At 33.2% G+C, this 18,020-nt stretch overlaps 1 protein-coding gene across 11 annotated transcripts in view; it reads left to right on the plus strand.

Moving 5' to 3' along the window:
* ERBIN (erbb2 interacting protein) overlaps positions 1 to 17,754 on the plus strand; it is a 127,940-nt gene extending 110,186 nt beyond the window's left edge. For 2 of the 11 annotated variants that reach the window (XM_049649526.1, XM_049649527.1), the window contains exons 21-27: positions 1,860 to 3,405; positions 7,312 to 7,455; positions 10,138 to 10,257; positions 12,874 to 13,083; positions 14,159 to 14,251; positions 15,396 to 15,470; positions 16,257 to 17,754. In XM_049649526.1, coding sequence (XP_049505483.1) covers positions 1,860 to 3,405; positions 7,312 to 7,455; positions 10,138 to 10,257; positions 12,874 to 13,083; positions 14,159 to 14,251; positions 15,396 to 15,470; positions 16,257 to 16,364 — 2,296 coding nt within the window. In that variant the 3' untranslated portion in view covers positions 16,365 to 17,754. The remainder of the gene's footprint in view (positions 1 to 1,859; positions 3,406 to 7,311; positions 7,456 to 10,137; positions 10,258 to 12,873; positions 13,084 to 14,158; positions 14,252 to 15,395; positions 15,471 to 16,256) is intronic. The other 9 variants (XM_049649528.1, XM_049649532.1, XM_049649529.1 and 6 more) reach the window with 9 other exon arrangements.
* Positions 17,755 to 18,020: the final 266 nt, after the last annotated feature.

The following is an 18,020-nucleotide window of genomic DNA, read 5'->3' on the forward strand; positions in this document are numbered from 1 at the left end:
AACTTTTCTACATTTCCATTTTAAATTAGTTTTTTAAATGGGGAAGAAGAAGGGACCAGGCTGGCTCTGTCCGAACAGTTTGTGACTCTTGATCGTTGGGTTCTGGGTTCAAGCCTCACATGGGTGTAGGGATTACTAAAAAAATAAACTTTTAAAAATATAAATGGGGAAGAAAAGATTTAAAATATCCTAATTCTCCTCATTAAAAAGTTGAACACTTTTATGATATTTTTAGGTATTACAACATAAATAGCTTGTTTGGAGTAATTCAAGTTGAAATAGGTATTTTTTAGATACTCTTTTTTGGGGAGTGTCATTAAAGAGCATTCAGTACTTTTAATTACTTCTGTATCTTTGACTTAGACTTAAATTTGTAGGTCAGACTCCGAAACAAGACTTAATTCCTACAGGCTGAAATTAGCTGAAGTTTAAAACATCTATTATTTGAGCTCTCAATATATTTGGCTATCAAAATAAGACTGTTGTTTTACTTTCATGTTATAATATATCAGCTAGGTGCTTATTAGAAAGATTTGGGTTTCTACTGAACCCACAGCTAATTGTGTAGATATTGTTGACTACTTTTTAGAGGCAAATGATTCTTAAATTCCAGGCATCTTAAGTCAAATTTTGTATTTATTGATTTGAATTGTTGTAAAAGGAAAATGAATTTTATGTCTCAAAATGAGTTTAGCCGTTATGTAGTTGTAATTATGATTATTTATATGTTTTCTGAATTTGAGACTAAAACCTAGTGGTAAAATAATAATTTTTATAACCTCTTAGATGTTAAAATAATGAGTAATTTCTTGAATAATAAAATGTTACTGATATTTTGTTGGGAATTACTTGAGTATTTTATAAATCATGTTTTTTATGTAATGAAATAAAGGCTAAGAAAGGGATATATCCACAACTTTCTTTGTTGTATTTCTAGTAATATAGTCTATTACCTAATGGGAAGATGAATACTGAAGAATACTTGTTGAAACATAACTTGCATATTTATACAAAATGACACAAATGTTTTCATATTTGTGTGAAATAGATTTATTTATTTCTACCAAGTAGAAATAAAATGTTTTCTGTAATCTTGGAAGAGCACATTTATAAATATTTGCCAAATAAAATGAAGTCATTTAGACATCATTAGATTTAGTTTTGCTTTTGATCTTCAAATTATTTTTTCAATGTTGCATTTTTTATTTTCTTTTTTAAATCAACATACAGTAAAATTGACTTTTTGTTGAGTTCTACATGTTTTTAGTTCTACATATGTTTTTAGTATTGTTGATTGTCTTTACATTTTGTAGATATTTGAGTAATTGTTTATTTCTTACCTTTTTATAATGTATTTATGTATTTGAATCTAATAATTACTTAGTTAATGATTAACTATAGTTAATAATTATTAGTAATTATTATTAACTGTAGTTAATGTAAGGTTTCAGAATTATTTGTAAAAATGTTTTGTGCTCTTCACTCAACACTTGAAGTCATTGGCTTTCCATGTATCTACCTATCTTTCAAGCATTTCATGTTTTAGCATTCGTGAAAACGTGGATAAGTCCATTTTTCTTCACCATTTAGCCTTATTAATCTATATTGTGGCAAAGTGATTGGTATTATTGATTGTGAATTTTAATTAATGTTTTACTTGTCTCCATTTAATGTAAATCTACATTACTTTATTATTCGATAATATTTTAAAATAACATACTTGCTAATAAATGACTTTCGTCTTTGACTCTCATCAGCTCTTTTAACTTTGTGTAGCTACACATTAATTAGTTATTAATGTTTTTGTTACTAAGAAACTGGGCTTTATGATGTTTATGATAACATTATCTTTGTTTTAGGCAAGAAGATGAAAATTTTAACAGCCTTTTACAAAATGGAGATGTTTTAAATCATTCAACAGAAGAAAACTACCAGGTTCATGATAAAAAAGATTTTAACTTACCTGAATATGATTTGAATATTGAAGAGCGATTAGTTCTTATTGAGAAAGGTGTTGACTCAACAGCCACATCTGATGAATCTCACAAATTAGACCATATCAATATGAATCTTAATAAACTTGTAACTAATGATACATTTCAACCAGAAATAGTGGAAAGATCCAAGACACAAGATATAGTGCTTGGAACGGACTTTTTAAGCATTAATGCTAAAGGAGAAGCTGAGCACTTGGAAAATGGAAATAAGTATCCTAATCTGGAATGTGTAAATAAGGCAAATGGACATCCTGAGGACACTCCACAGTCCCCTAGGAGGACTGAACCACATGACACTGATTCGTCTGTTGATATGGGTATTTCCAAAAGCACTGAAGATCTCTCCCCTCAGAGAAGTGGGCCAATTGGATCTGTTGTGAAATCTCATAGTATAACTAATATGGAGACTGGAGGACTAAAAATCTATGACATTGTTAGTGATAATGGACCACAGCAACCAAGTACAACAGTTAAAGTAACATCTACTGTTGATGGAAAAAATATTGTCAGGAGCAAGTCTGCTACACTTTTGTATGATCAACCATTGCAAGTATTTACTGGTTCTTCTTCATCTTCTGATTTAATATCAGGTACAAAGGCAATTTTCAAGTTTGACTCAAATCATAATCCTGAAGAGCCAAATATAATAAGAGGCTCCACAATAAGTGGCCCACAATCTACACCTCAAATATATGGTCCTCCACAATATAATATTCAATACAGTAGCAGTGCTGCTGTCAAGGACACTATGTGGCACAGCAAACAAAATCCCCAGATAGATCATGTCAGTTTTCCTCCTCAGCGCCTTCCTAGATCAGAGAGCACAGAAAATCACGGTTACGCTAAACATTCTGCCAATATGAATTTCTCTAACCATAACAACGTTCGAGCTAGTACTGGATACCATTTACATCAGAGAATGGGCCCAGGAAGACATGGGGAAGTGTGGGCCATCTCACCAAATGAACGACTCATTCCTGGAGCAACTCGAACTACGATTCAGCGACAAAGTAGTGTGTCCTCTACAGCTTCTGTAAATCTTGGTGAGTCAGGTCCCACAAGGCGGGCCCAAATTCCAGAAGGAGATTATTTGTCGTACAGAGAGTTACATTCAGTGGGAAGAACTCCAGTGATGTCAGGATCACAGAGACCTCTTTCTGCACGAACATACAGCATCGATGGTCCAAATGCATCAAGGCCTCAGAGTGCTCGACCCTCCATTAGTGAAATACCAGAGAGAACTATGTCAGTTAGTGATTTTAATTATTCACGGACTAGTCCTTCAAAAAGACCAAATGCGAGAGTTAGTTCTGAGCATTCTTTATTAGATCCTCCAGGAAAAAGTAAAGTTCCTCATGACTGGCGAGAGCAAGTACTACGACACATCGAGGCCAAAAAATTAGAAAAGGTAATTAAATATGAATTTTTCATTTTCCTCTCTATGAATTTATTTTTATTAAAAATATTTGGTATTCTTTGTTTTTTAAACAAGGTGATACAAGATGCTCTGAATTACTGAATACATACTTAACATTTGAGGAGTTTTTTCTTAGTGTTTACAATAGAGTCTAAGTTTAGACTTAGCCGGACTCAAAAACAACTGAGATGGTAGTGTATGCTTCTTTTCTGCCTCTTATTCCCCAGTGTTTTCTAATGATCTTAAATTCATTGCCTGTGTTTATGTGTGTATCTCTTTTAGATTCTGCCACACATACTGTAAATAATACATGTGTATACATGTGTACCTCCTTTTAGCAGTTTTTGACCTCCTGCTCTCGTCTATTAATTATTGTTGGTTATGTAAATATGTGTATAAAAATAGAACTATATAGTTAGAAAAATAACAAGAAATATAAATATTTCATCTAAGATTTTTTTTTCCCAGAGAATGTTAAAAGACTAACACTGTCACTGACATAGATGTCTTCTGGCACGGCATTTATTCTTGACTTTTTTGAACTGCATTTCTGACTTTTCTGATCTCAAGTGTCTGTCACTCTAATGAAGTTTAGAAATGATTGGTAAAACAACTTAGGCATCTCTTCAGTTTAACTTCACATGTAGATGTCATTTTTTTGAAAGGAGTTAAAATTTTTTAAAATTATATAAAACTGATAAATTAGTGTCACAGTTCTTTGGCTTTGGCTCAAGTGTATGGGGCACATTTTTAAAGATTTAATTTCATATCTCTCAGTAGTTTTTACCCAAGAATTTTGTTATCTCTGTTTATTAAATATGTTTTTTAAAACAGCTAAATGTATACAACCTCAATTAGTCATTTAAAAAAGTTCCCTAGGTCTAATTTTTTTAGAAGTAAACCCGTAAAATATGATTAGTATCGTATATCAATTCACATTAAACTTCTGCCTGTAATTATTAGCTCTTTTCAGTGCTGTCTTCCCAACTTTAAATAGCTGTGCATCTAATGGTCTTAGGCAACCTCATTCTCTTCCATTTTGTTTCAGTATAACTGTATAAATTGTTGGTTCTTTGGACTTGTGTGCCTTTTCTAAGGAATTTGGAAATTTCTTAAGCAGAGGAATACCACAGCTGTTTTATAAGTAAACTTCTGGAGATAATATGGAATTGGAAGGAGGGAGGGCTATAGTTTTTTGTTGTTGTTTTGTTTTGGTTTTTTTTGAGAAGGAAGAGGCTACAGTTAAGTTGATTGAGCTATGAGGCTATCTAGTGGTCCAGAAAATAAATGAGAAATGTTTCGGAGGAACTGAGACAAAGGCAAGAATTCAAGACACCGTTTTGAAACACACTTTATAATATCTGACTCGTGATTGGAATATTCCTCTAATAATAAGTCTTTGAGGAAAAGGGAGTAAGCTTGAGTGGTGCCTTGAATGACTGGTTGTTGGGATTGCCAAAATAGAGAAGGAATAACAGATTTGGATAAAGAGATGAGTCTGGTTATCATTATATTCTATAGAGTTGACATGTCAGGAGCTATTCTCCCATTACTGTCTGACGGAGATATACCTAGACTTTAGTCATCAGGAAGCAGGTAGCAGCTACCCCATTGTTCATTGTACCTCTCTGTTTTTTATATTTAGAAATTTGCTGTACAATTACTTGAGGAGTACATGCCAGTAGTTTCCCACTTGTGCCCACTGGTAATTTAGAAGTGAAAATTAGCCCAAGGAAACTAAGAAAAGCCTTGTGAGGACACAGAGCAACATGATTTAGACCAAACACTTGAAAGCTTTGGTTGAAAATGGTGGAGGGTGATGGAAAATCTCTTTTGCTCCTCTGCAATTCCTCTTCCTCCCCCAAATTTAATTCTGATGGCAGGTAGACATTTGAAAAATTTCCCCAGGGAATTTCACAATGCCCACCCCTCCCTTTAGAGGTAAGTCCCCAAATCATAAGTTGCTACTTTGCCCAGCTTATTTGTTTAGCATTAATACAATAATTAGATAAGTTAAAGCTTACTTGGTTTTTTAAACCTTGTTGTAGTAACTTTCCTTCCTGTCCCTGCAACAAAACTGTACCTGGAACCCAAACATGTGATTATATCTCACCTCATTCTTCTCAAGACTTGTTTAATTAAACTCATGATTCTTATAAGAAGCACTCAACCAGAATATGATTAATGTAACATGAAAATTGCCACATTCATTTGCTTTTATACAGCTATTAGCCTGTAATGAACATCAGTGTCCAGGACATATTCCTTAACTGAGCTCTGCACAATGTGTTGTGTTGTAACAGGATGCAGTTTTATATGGACGTCTGTGTACAACCCTGAATTACAAACCAGATGTGTTCTGAGCTTCAGCCTTCTTAGTCAGTGAAATATTTACAAAAACCTTACATATGTTCAAAGACAACAGAAAAGGCTTTGATTCCTGGATTTACATATCATTAAAAAGGGTCATTTGGGCCATTCAAATTAAGAACATATTAAAATTGTGTGTAACACATGAGTATGTGTTGTTTATGTTGGGGCGGGGGGGTTAGTGTGTGTAATTTCTTTAGTTTTACATTCTAATCAAATGTTTATGGAACCTCTGAATTGCCACTGCCAAATCCTTATTGTTTGTGAAATGGTCTGGGAAAGTATAGTTGTGGCCTCTTAAGTTTAGCTTTTTCTTTACTCATTACTTTGGAATCCACAAAATAACTAAGAGTGCATTGTAATTTTATAGATCTCTTTCATTCTCGAAGGCCATATTAATGTTTCTTGATATTAGAGATCAACTTCATAATCTGGAGAAGGTATATAGGTTCTCTGAGAGTAATATAGAAATGCTTGTAAGCTTACAAGCTTGTAATGACAACATACACATATAATGCTTACAAGCATTTCTATACTTCTTGATAAGCAAGCCGTGCTCAAAGTGTGGTTACTCTCAATTTAACCATAAGACCATCCAATATTCAGGGACATAAGTAAAAGCATCCACATGAAAAAACAGCATTTAACAGCTCTAGGAGTAAACAAGCAGGAACAATGAAAATCAGGCATTGTGTTTATTGAGGTACATTTTTTAGGCAGCTCTGGGATTAGTGATTGGGCATTCATGTAAACTCAGTCTGTATGAAGATTCCATCAGTGATTCTTCAAGTTTAAGCAGCAAATGCCACTGCTAACTCCTAAAATCTTAAGTATCTATTTATTTGAATGGGAAATTTTTTTTACAAGTACATTTTCTAGGGGTTTTTTTCTTCTGGTAATTTGAGAGCGGGAAGAGCCTTGTAAATGCTATATACTAAAACTTTGTGTTATATACTAAAACTATGTTAACCTTTTTTCTAATGTAAGACATGTTTCTAAATGTAGAAGGTAATTTTTTTTTCGAGAAGGTAATGGTCAAAAAAAAAAAGAAAGAAAGAAAGAAATTGCAATGGCCAAAAGCCAAGTGTTTTTTGCCGATAATATTTTGTGCTTTGTACGTATGTTTAAACTTAAGCTAAGAAATCAGCTTGTATTCTTATAGAACTACACATATATACATACATTTAAGTTTGACATCAATTCCTGTTTTCTGATAAACTTCCAATAAGATGTATTAGGAGTAAAGGAAATAATTGCATTGTAAAAGACACTATATGTTTGTACTTTCTTTAGTGTTTAAACATGTGAATGGTTGGATTTACATGTACTTTATGTGTATATGTGTATGTTGTCATGTAAATAATATGGTAAATAGTGCCAATTTCTTGCAGTGGCACTGAAAATTCAGTGCATGATATTCCCTGTGTGGTATTGGGGTTACTTATAAATACGTCTATGTACATAACATGTCTTGTGAATTTTGCATGCTACACTAATCTCTGTTAAATCTATCCCCTCTTTATTCAGAGCATGCTGTCAAGGTCCTTTAATTCCAATTTTACTGCTGTAAGCAACTTTCACTATGGCAGCTCTAGGGATCTGCATGGCAGCCAAGGCAGCCTTGCCTTGAGTGTTGCAGACGGAAGAGGTTCTGGTGGGCACATTTTTCGAGTGAGTACCTGTAGTAGACCAGTACTTTTAGTACACAGAAGAGAAAAAAAGACCCCACATTTTAATGCTTTCATGTTTTTAGAAAATACGTTTTTACTGTGGGTTAGATACTTTGATAACCTTCTGGTTCTTCCATGGCTTAGTTCTAAAACTTTCTGCAAAGCTGATTTAGTATTTATCTCTCAAGTTTCTCTGGCCATCAGCTAAGGATGTAGTCTGCTCTTGTTTATGTAAATAGGGATGAGCAATAGGAATAATTGAGAGTTGTTTTTTTTTCTACTTATTATGCTTTACGGTGTTTTCTCTTAATAAAATTAACTAACTCTCTCTAAATCAAGGTTTAAGGCTATGCTATATATAGTACACAGTGGGGTTGTGGGGAAGAATAATTTTTACTTTAGTGATTGAGAATTGGCAGATGAAAAGCACTGCCTGGAAGTAAGTTTAATCACAGTTTGCTAGATAGGATTAAATGTGAGACTGGAGAAATTCTAAGAAATACCAATGAAAAGGCAAAAGCCAAATTCTTTTATTAATGGTTAATAGTCATTAACAGTTTTTTATTTATTTATTTATTTATTTATTTATTTATTTATTTATTGAGAAAGAGAGAGAATCCCAAGCAGACTCCTCACTCAATGCAGAGCCTGACACGGGGCTCAATCCCATAAACCATGAGATCAAGACCTGAGCTGAGATTAAGAGTTGGATGTTTAACCGACTGAGCCAACCAAGCTCCCCAATGGCATATTCTTTTAATGAAAGTTAAGGGTAAGGGTTAAGAATGGCAGAGAAGGAGAAAGAACAGAACAGCTCTGGCCTGGCTCTATTTTAAGATTTTTCTCTTAATAACAACGTGAGGTGTAATATGGCCTCAAAATAAATACTTCCTTCTCCCCCTTTCCTTTCATTCCAAAAAGATTTTTCTCCTTTTTACAGCCTTACTTGTCTCCTCCCCACAGTTTTATTTCCATGTTTACTCTGATTACTTCTGGGTTCTTTGCTTTTTCCTGAGGGTCCCCATCCTCTTTTTAGTACATAGCTGGCTTTGCTCTGTTGTGTTCTAAGGCAAGAGCAGTCTCCTGGATTCACTCCGCTGTGGCTGGGCTTCACTCTTCTTGCTCTGCCCTCTGTCATCTGCCACCACTTGGATTCCATGTTAGAGTGATAGCAATTGTTTTGTAATTTATCCCTTTGAAATGGAGAGAGAAGGGTGATAGCTCTTAAGCCCAGCATTTCTGGTACTCTTTCCAACTGAAGCCAAAGAATGGACACAAGAGGCTTTTATCAACTCAGGGGTTATCCTTATAGTCATCTGGAACAGTTATTCTTTCCAAATTCTTGTACAGTAATATTTTTTGCTTGTTATTCTTACATTCAGAGCCTTTGAGTCTATTGCATTTTACTTTTTCATTCATAATATATAGTTGTTCTTTTAAAGACCTGAATAGACTGGAGTTTAAACTTGCAGCTATGACCTAAGTTGATTACTGTGGGTTCTGAGAGCACATCTCAGAAATGAGGAAGGAAGGCAAAATATTCATTGCATAAATACACAAAATTAGATCAAACCAAATCTAAAAATGCTAATCCATGCTTTGAATGAGCAACTAACTACACATGATACCTCTGTTGCAGATAAAGTTTATAAGATTAAATTACAAGCCCTTAGGTTTTTATGTATCCTGTGGTATATCATAATGAAGTAGATTTCAGATTATTTTTCAGTATGATGATGTAGTTTACATACCTGTGTTGCTAGCCACATACTGTTTTGAAAGTTACAATAGTGCTATTTATCACAATCCCTTTAGTTTTCAAGAATATAGCTGGGTATATTTAGAACTAGATTAAAATGAAAAGTACAGGCATCTTTCTTCCCAGCATGTTTGTAAAAAATATTCAGAGATAATGAAATAACTGAGTCTGCTTTTTTCTCTAAACCTATCATTGAGGTAAACTAGAAGGATATTATTGGTCATATAAAAATATGAACTCTAGTTAATTTTAAGTGTTTCACCAAACCATTGGTTTTGAAAATACTGAGCTAATACTATGATACAATTAAGTTAAAGTGAATTTTATGAGACTATATATTTATTAATACTGTTTATCATTAAAAAGAAGATCCCAGGTGGCACTGTGCTGTTAAAAGAATAGCAGTTAATTTTTTTTCCAAAAAACCCAAAAACCTTTATATATACTCAACAAGAGATTGTTTTAGTTGCTCTTAAAATTTGGGACTCTTAACTTTGATTAATAACTAAATCAACCTAGCACAGTATTGCTAGCTTCACAATAATTTCACAGTATTGAAAGCTAGGTATTACTGTAAATATAACAGAAAGCATTATGAAGAAATAGCTTAACAGTGTATGTTAAAAGTACTAATAATTTTTACAGTTTTGTTGAGATGTAATTGACATATTAGTCCAAAGTATATATCATAATAATTTGATATATGTATATATTGTGAAATGAATGCCACAACAAATTTAGTTAATGTCCATCGTCAAGGTACTGATATTAATGGCAGTTATGATGGTGATGTTTATTGGGTTCTTCATCTTTCCATGATCTTGTAATATTTTTTCCTAATCTCCTTTCACGTGTCATCATCATTTTGATTTTACATCTTAAAGAACATTGTTTGTTTACTTTTTATTTTCCCCTCATTTGAAGCATCCCCAGACATCCTGTCCAGGAGATCCTTGTCAAGATGATCTATTCATTTCAGGACAGCCGAACTACTCATCAGCTACACTTAGTCACAAAGATGTTCCTCCAGACAGCTTGATAAAAGTAGGTGCTCAGGAAATAAATGAACACATCTCTTTGAACTTACTCTGTTTTACAGATTTTAAACTGGAAATATCATGTATGCTTTAACAATGAAAATAATTTTTTGAGGACTTTTCCTCCTTGATTAGTAAAGATTTTTTTAAAAAACTAGTTTAGAAATATGAAATATATTTTTGCCCTGTTATTTCCTGGTTTAGTCCATGATTTTTTTTCCACACTGGAGAATCATTTTATTGTTTTTGATTTCTCTACTATCACCTACTTACCTTATTGTTTGAGTCAGAGGCTCTTTGCATTCCTGTTTGAGTCAGAGGCTTTTTGGTATTGGAGAATTAACGATGAACCTGTCTTAAATTCCTCACTTGAGGATATTTTATCATTACTAAAGACATTTTAAAATTCTTTAAATGTAATTAAAAATCACCTTGAAAGCGTTTTGTATGTGATAAATGATGATTGTATTCTTAATACTTTTGTTACTAAAGCATCACTTACTCACAGATTTTACTTTTCTGTCACCCAATACCAGATAGTTAACTCTTTTCTTTAATATTTTCGCTCAGCTATTCTTTCTCTTAACTAATTCCGTATCCCTTGTATAACGAGATACAATTATGAAGCATACTTATGTATTATATAAAAACTTTTGCATTGTTCTTGAGAGTAGGAACCCAGACATATAGCATAAATTCATACATATCTATTTATTTTACCTTTTTTTTCTTTTTCTTTTAATTGAGCTATGTTAACCAGTTTCTTTTTCTTTTTAATATCAATTTTGTATTCTAGGTTACTGGGTTTGTTTTCATACTTTTATTCTCCTGAGCCATCTGCTAATGATAGCTTATTTTATTCCATGGGTATGTTTAACATTGATGTAAAGTGTCAGGCACAACCAAGAATCTAGGTGTCTAGAAGTCTGAAGCATGGGTCAGAAGTAATTACTGTTTGGAATATTTTCCTTAGGAGAAAGGTATTGAATCTGCACATAGGAATAAATGGTATAAATGTGGAGAAAAGCAAGAGCTATGTGCTGAGTTGTGTATAAGTAATAAAATAACAGCACAAGCATTTAAATACTCCTGGGCAGATGAATTGCTTCAAATCTACAGAGTTCAAGTAGTAAGCAACCACAATTTAAAAAGAAAAGATATAAAGATAATAAAATACCTCATTCTCTTTTTCTCCAACCAGTGTAAGATTTGTCATAGAGTAATATCATCTTTGTGCTCTGTTATAAAACCCCCATATAAGTTTCCAAACTTGAGAAATAACCAAGTTCTCAAATATAACACAGTGAAAAGCTAACTTTTTTTTAAAGTAAAAATCTTCACCAAAAGGGAAGCTTCTTTGTTTCCTTCAGCAAGGTTGATGTAAAAAGAGCATGTAGTTCTGAAACAATTGCCATAATCTTTTCCCAAACTTTTCTACTTTGGAATAATTTTAGGAGAATGGGGCTCAGTATTTATCTCATAGTTTTTCTATAATTCACTTGTGGATGAGATCACCTTTTTATTAATAATCAACAATGAAATTTTAAATGATTGAATAGCTTAAAAGTATTTCCTCTTATATACAAAAATCTCTTTATATGCAAATATTTATAATACAAATGTAAACTTATTTTTCAGATAGATTTCTCATACTGGGGCACCTGGGTGGCTCAGTCGGTTAAGCGTCCAGATCTTGATTTCCCCTCAGGTCATGATCTCACAGTATGTGAGATTGAGCCCCACGTTGGGCTGTGCTCTGACAATGGGCCTGCTTGGGATTGCTTCTCTCCCTCTCTCTCTGCCCCTCCCTGCTCACACTCTTGCTTGCTCTCTCTCAAAATAAATAAAAAATTCCTCATGCCGACATAACAGCCACATTTCCACAAAGGTGGCTTTAAGTCTAAAACTCAGATTCATTCATTCTGAACAATGAGAAGCATTAAAACAAGGATAATTCTTTAACAAACTAATCACCTCAGATTTTTTTGCGTAGCTTGTGAAGAGTAAAACAATGTCAAGGCTTAATTTTTGTGGTTAATATTTTATGGAACTAACATTTAGAGAGTTTAAAAATTGCTAACTGGTACACACACACACAAGGAATAAATTTGCTTTTTACTATATTTGTATTTGTTAATTCTGGAAAGAAAGGAATAAAAGTAGAAAATATACTCAGAATAGTAAAAAAATTCTACCACAAAACTTGTTACTTCTGCTCAGAAGAAACATGAAAAAAAATGCATCTTCTATGTGTGTGTGAGATGGGAAAATTTACCCTTTTACTGGGCTTAAATTTTAAAATTTTGACATAATCACTGTTTGCTGTTATTGTAAGAAAAAACAGGTCCATGCATACCAAATAGAAAAGCAAATAATTTTATGATAACTTATTTGAAACTTTAAAGAGTGAGAATCTGTCTGCCAAGGACTCAGGCAAGTTTAGAATTCATAGATTTTTTTCTTTTAAAAGTGTAAAATTAGAAAGAATAGTGTAAGTGTCTTGATAATGTATGATTTAGAATGTTATACTCTAGTGCTTTTGTAATACTCCAAGAAGAAAATCCAACTATTTGTAATAAGACATTATTATTGGTCATTTTAAGACACTTCGTGTTTTTCTTAGATGCCTTTGAGTAATGGACAGATGGGCCAGACCCTCAGGCCTCAGGCAAATTATAGTCAAATACATCACCCCCTTCCTCAGGCTTCTGTGGCAAGGCATCCCTCTAGAGAACAACTAATTGATTACTTGATGCTGAAGGTGGCCCACCAGCCTCCATATACACAGCCCCATTGTTCTCCTAGACAAGGCCATGAACTGGCAAGGCAAGAGGTAAGAACAATCAAGAATACTTGAAATATGAAACTAAGCTCTTAATGTACTTTATAGGTTATTTAATTATTAGCAATAAATCCGTGTAGAATTTTAACATAGTTTTTACCATTTTGTTTAAAGGTGTGGTTTCATGTTAAGTTAATAAGGTGTCAAACTTTGTATTTAACTTGACTCTATGATCTCCCATGTTCTGATTAATTGACATAGCATTTAGTGTTTTGGATGTGATTATTTTTTTCCTAAGGTGGTTGCGTATCCAAAACCTTTTGATGATATTCCAGTAATCAGACCTTCAGGAATATGAATAATAGACCATGAAACTTGACTGGCATGTTATGGTTTCCTATTGTTAATTGACACAGAGAGTTTGAAATTTGACCATAGTCTCCAAACTACTTCAAGAATTAAATCTTACAAAGTAGTATTTAAAAGGTGGCTAATCATACATTTGTATATTTGGATAGTTTATTGATAAAATAATACTATTAGAAACATAGGTAGAGAACAAATGCTTATTCCTTTTGCTTTAGTCTCTGGGGAAAGGGAGGGTTTTGCAACAAGTTTAGTTCTTGATCTTTTTTTATAACGTGGTTATAAAAAATATTATCAATTGATCATCAATCCTAACATCTTGTGAGCATAGAAACAGATTCAGGAAATGAATCCAACAACCACACAGGGATTTTTAAATATCTTCTGAAACACCCAGTACACAGAGATACTATGTAATTTAGATATTTTACAGATGGAAACTGATCCTAAAATACATGTTTTGTTTGTATGCTCTATATCATTAAAATTCATGATATTAAAAAAAAAAAAAAACCCACAGGGTCAACATTAATTGCCTGTCCTTGTAAAACAGCAATAGTTTAAGTTAGGAGCTGTGCTTTATAATCTCAGCTGTGCCTTTAACTCACTAACTCATTAACATGATATTCCATGTTGTAGTTTCCCTTTATCTGCCTGAATGTTTATTTTAGATGAATCTTTATGTATTTTACCAATAGTTAAATACTGTGTGTAGCTTTTTCTGAGATAGTGGTAATAGTTTATTTTCATATTAATTTAGATCCGAGTGAGAGTTGAAAAGGATCCAGAACTTGGATTCAGCATATCAGGAGGTGTTGGGGGCAGAGGAAATCCATTCAGACCCGAAGACGATGTGAGTTTGTTTGTATGTCTTTGAGATATCCATAAGGATTTATTCACTAACATAGTGCTCTTATACATAAGTGAAAATCTAACAGATACTTTTATAAATCGAGAAAACACATCACCTTTTTTATTACTCTCTTTATTCATCTTTTTGTCTTGAAATACCACTTCATATGAATTGTTTGAGGAAAGCAAATTAAACCCCCAATTTTATTTTATTTTTTTCCTGGTGATTTTATTTATTTATTTATTTATTTATTTATTTTAATATGAAATTTATTGTCAGATTGGTTTCCATACAACACCCAGTGCTCATCCCAACAGGTGCCCTTCTCAGTGCCCATCACCCACTTTCCCCCTCCCTCCCACCCCCCATCAACCCTCAGTTTATTCTCAGTTTTTAAGAGTCTCTTATGGTTTGCCTCCCTCCCTCTCTCTTTTTTTTTCCTCCCCCTCCCCCATGGTCCTCTGTTAAGTTTCTCAGGATCCACATAAGAGTGAAAACATATGGTATCTGTCTTTCTCTGTGTGACTTATTTCACTTAGCATCACACTCTCCAGTTCCATCCACATTGCTACAAAAGGCCATATTTCAATCTTTCTCATTGCCAAGTAGTATTCCATTGTGTGTATAAACCACAATTTTTTTATCCATTCATCAGTTGATGGACATTTAGGCTCTTTCCATAATTTGGCTATTGTTGAAAGTGCTGCTATAAACATTGGGGTACAAGTGCCCCTATGCATCAGCACTCCTGTATCCCTTGGGTAAAGTCATAGGAGTGCTATTGCTGGGTCATAGGGTAGATCTATTTTTATTTTTTGAGGAACCTCCACACTGTTTTCCAGAGCTAAACCCCCCAATTTTAAATGTCCATTATATTATGAAGTGATTTTTAAATTTTGTTATTGCTTTTCTGCACATCTGTAGAAATAATTCCATCACTTTAATGAAAATCACTATACTCAAGTCAGAATTATCAGCACCAAAAAAAACATTGGGCTGTGACAATATTCAGAGAAAACCGGGAGAAAAATTGTACTGTAATTCAAGTGTTTGCATACAGTTAAAGAAAAATTGTTCCTTGTTACTCTGTTATTTATGCATCCTGTTTTCCATTAAATGTTTATCTTTTTTGTTGTTGCTGAAGGGTATATTTGTAACAAGGGTACAGCCTGAAGGACCAGCATCAAAATTATTACAGCCAGGTGATAAAATTATTCAGGTAAATAAGATACATCTTTTTATTATTTTCTTAGTTTTTCACTTTATAACATCTTCCTCATCAAGGAATTATTAAATGCCAGATTTTGAAAATAACTCTTTTGTGAAGTTTATTTTTAAATATTTGTGGGTGAAAAACAGTGGCATTTCTTATAAGCTACTCTCTATTATTTTCATCATTTAAAATATTTCTTCCTTGTACGTTGCAAAATCATATGGATATTTTTGAATACATGTTTGATATTTCCTAGCATTTTGTTTAAGTTTAGGAATACTAACTTCTTTAAAATAGGTTGAAAGAATCTTTTTGTTACAAGAATTAAAGAATTTAGTTCATTTGAAGCACTTGGAACTGTGTGTCTGGTATATAGTAAGACCTCAATAAATGTTAGGCCTAAATTATAAGAAATGTAGTGTTTATTGATGGCCCAAGGCAATATGAAGAGTAGGCCTTGCCCTCTGCTATCCTTGCATCTCGGTTGCCTCATTTATATATTAGCACATACACATAACACCTGTCTGACACTGTGTCTTAGACAAGTGCTTCCTAACATTGGATTGCTACATAAGAATCATCTGAAGACGAGGTTCCTGAGTCCCACCTTCAGAGATTTTATTTCCATAGATGTGGGGTAGGGCCCAGGAGTCTACATGTTATTTTAAATCGCCAAAATAATTCTTATTTTCTGCCAGGTTTGTGGACTACCCAGCAGAAATTTAAGTGCACAGATGCAAATACATTATTATTAAATGTTTTTCTGAAAGATATTTTTCTTCTTTCTTCTAGGCCAATGGCTACAGTTTTATCAATATTGAACATGGACAAGCAGTATCTTTGCTAAAAACTTTCCAGAACACAGTAGAGCTCATCATTGTACGAGAGGTTTCCTCATAAGGAATGTGGACAAAAAGAGGGGGAAGGCAGCAAGATTTATTGGAAGATATTTGCAGGGGAAATTAATATTTTGACTATTTTTATATGTAAAGAAGAACTCAAAAATTATGTTCAAATTTGTACATTAATGAAATCATGGAACTCGTGGTTAGAGGGAAAGAACCACTGTACAGTATATAGGGGAGACTGTTGAATTCATACCATATAAAACTTCTTGTTAGGTTTTTAAACATAGCAATCAAGGCTACAAAAACAAACATATGTTGTTTTTGTATAGATAGTAGGTTTATTTTTGGATTTCATACACATGACTGAACTCTGTGCAAGGCTCTAGTTAGCCTTGATTGTAGCCCAGAGACAGATGGCAGAGCTCTCTGTCTCATAGCTTTTATGCCCTTATTTTTATTCAACTCATATTAATGTTTTTCTGCTGAAACTACTTTTTTTTTAATGTGGGCAAGAGATTTGAAGTGTTGGTTTTTGCTATGTGCATATTGAATTGAAGAGTGAGTAGGTGAAGGTGGTGCTGGTGGGTTCACTTTCCAAGGCCAGATTAAAACCATCAATTCCTATAAAAATCTGGAAGCAAAGATTGAAAAAAACAGCTGTTAATGTGTTTTTATTAATAGAATAATGCAATAAAAATGTAATGTCTTTTTAAAGAAATAAAAAAGACGATAATTGCATTTTACGAGCTCTACAGGATCTGTTCTTGTTCTAGCCATTGACAATGCATTTGCTACCGGTGATTCAATTTTTAATTTTTTAGTCACAGGAAATTTTTAACTCTACTGTAGATGCCTGTCCATGCATTTCTTGTGATATGGATATCCTTTGATTTTTTTGCAAATGGTGATGTTTTATAATTAGTACTCCGTTTTAATCTTAATTTATAATTTTTATTTTAAGCAGCAAATGAAACTAAAATGGCCAGTTTTGAGATTGTGTTGCTGTAACACAAAACGTAAGCAGATTTAGGAAAGTCTCTCGATCTTGTTTGGTCTCACATTGCCTTGGTAAAGTAAAAGGAAACAGTACGCATGGAGCTAGGAAACCAAAGCAAGTTTGTGAAATTGGCACAGTGATAGAGAATTGCTGTGGAGAGTTGTAGAGCAAAGGGATGGGTCTCTGAGGCCTTCCAGTGTGTCACGGTATTCAAATAAAGGGCTGTTCCTACAGGTAACATTAAATGTGAACTCGACACTTCAGAGTCTTTAAAGGGTTTCTAAGTGTATCAGTGTAATAGAATAGTGTTTTACCACCAGCTGCCTTTGTTCCTCGTTAGTGTAACAAATATTTCATAGATGTCATTAATTTGTTTATCCAAACCATTAATTTTATTTGTTTTTGTTCTGTCTGTGTAATTAAATAAAATTTTAGTAACATGAAATGGTAAGAATTAATGCATGGTTATTTGGACCAGAAAAAAGTGCCACAGAAGACCAATAACTGTTTTTAGTCAAGGCTAGTCTGGAGCCTTTCATTAGAGCAATATTCAGTTATTGTGATTCATTTTTAATTAGTAAGAAATATAATTTTGGAATTTTTAATCTGTTATGCTTTGTTCTTCAACCTTGTTTTAATTAAGACTTTTATAGGACTAGCAAAAATGGCAATTTACATTATTTTTGCAAAAAAGGTTGGACTTGTTGTTTT

This window comes from Panthera uncia, assembly GCF_023721935.1.
Source record: "Panthera uncia isolate 11264 chromosome A1 unlocalized genomic scaffold, Puncia_PCG_1.0 HiC_scaffold_17, whole genome shotgun sequence".
Classification (NCBI taxonomy): domain Eukaryota; kingdom Metazoa; phylum Chordata; class Mammalia; order Carnivora; family Felidae; genus Panthera; species Panthera uncia.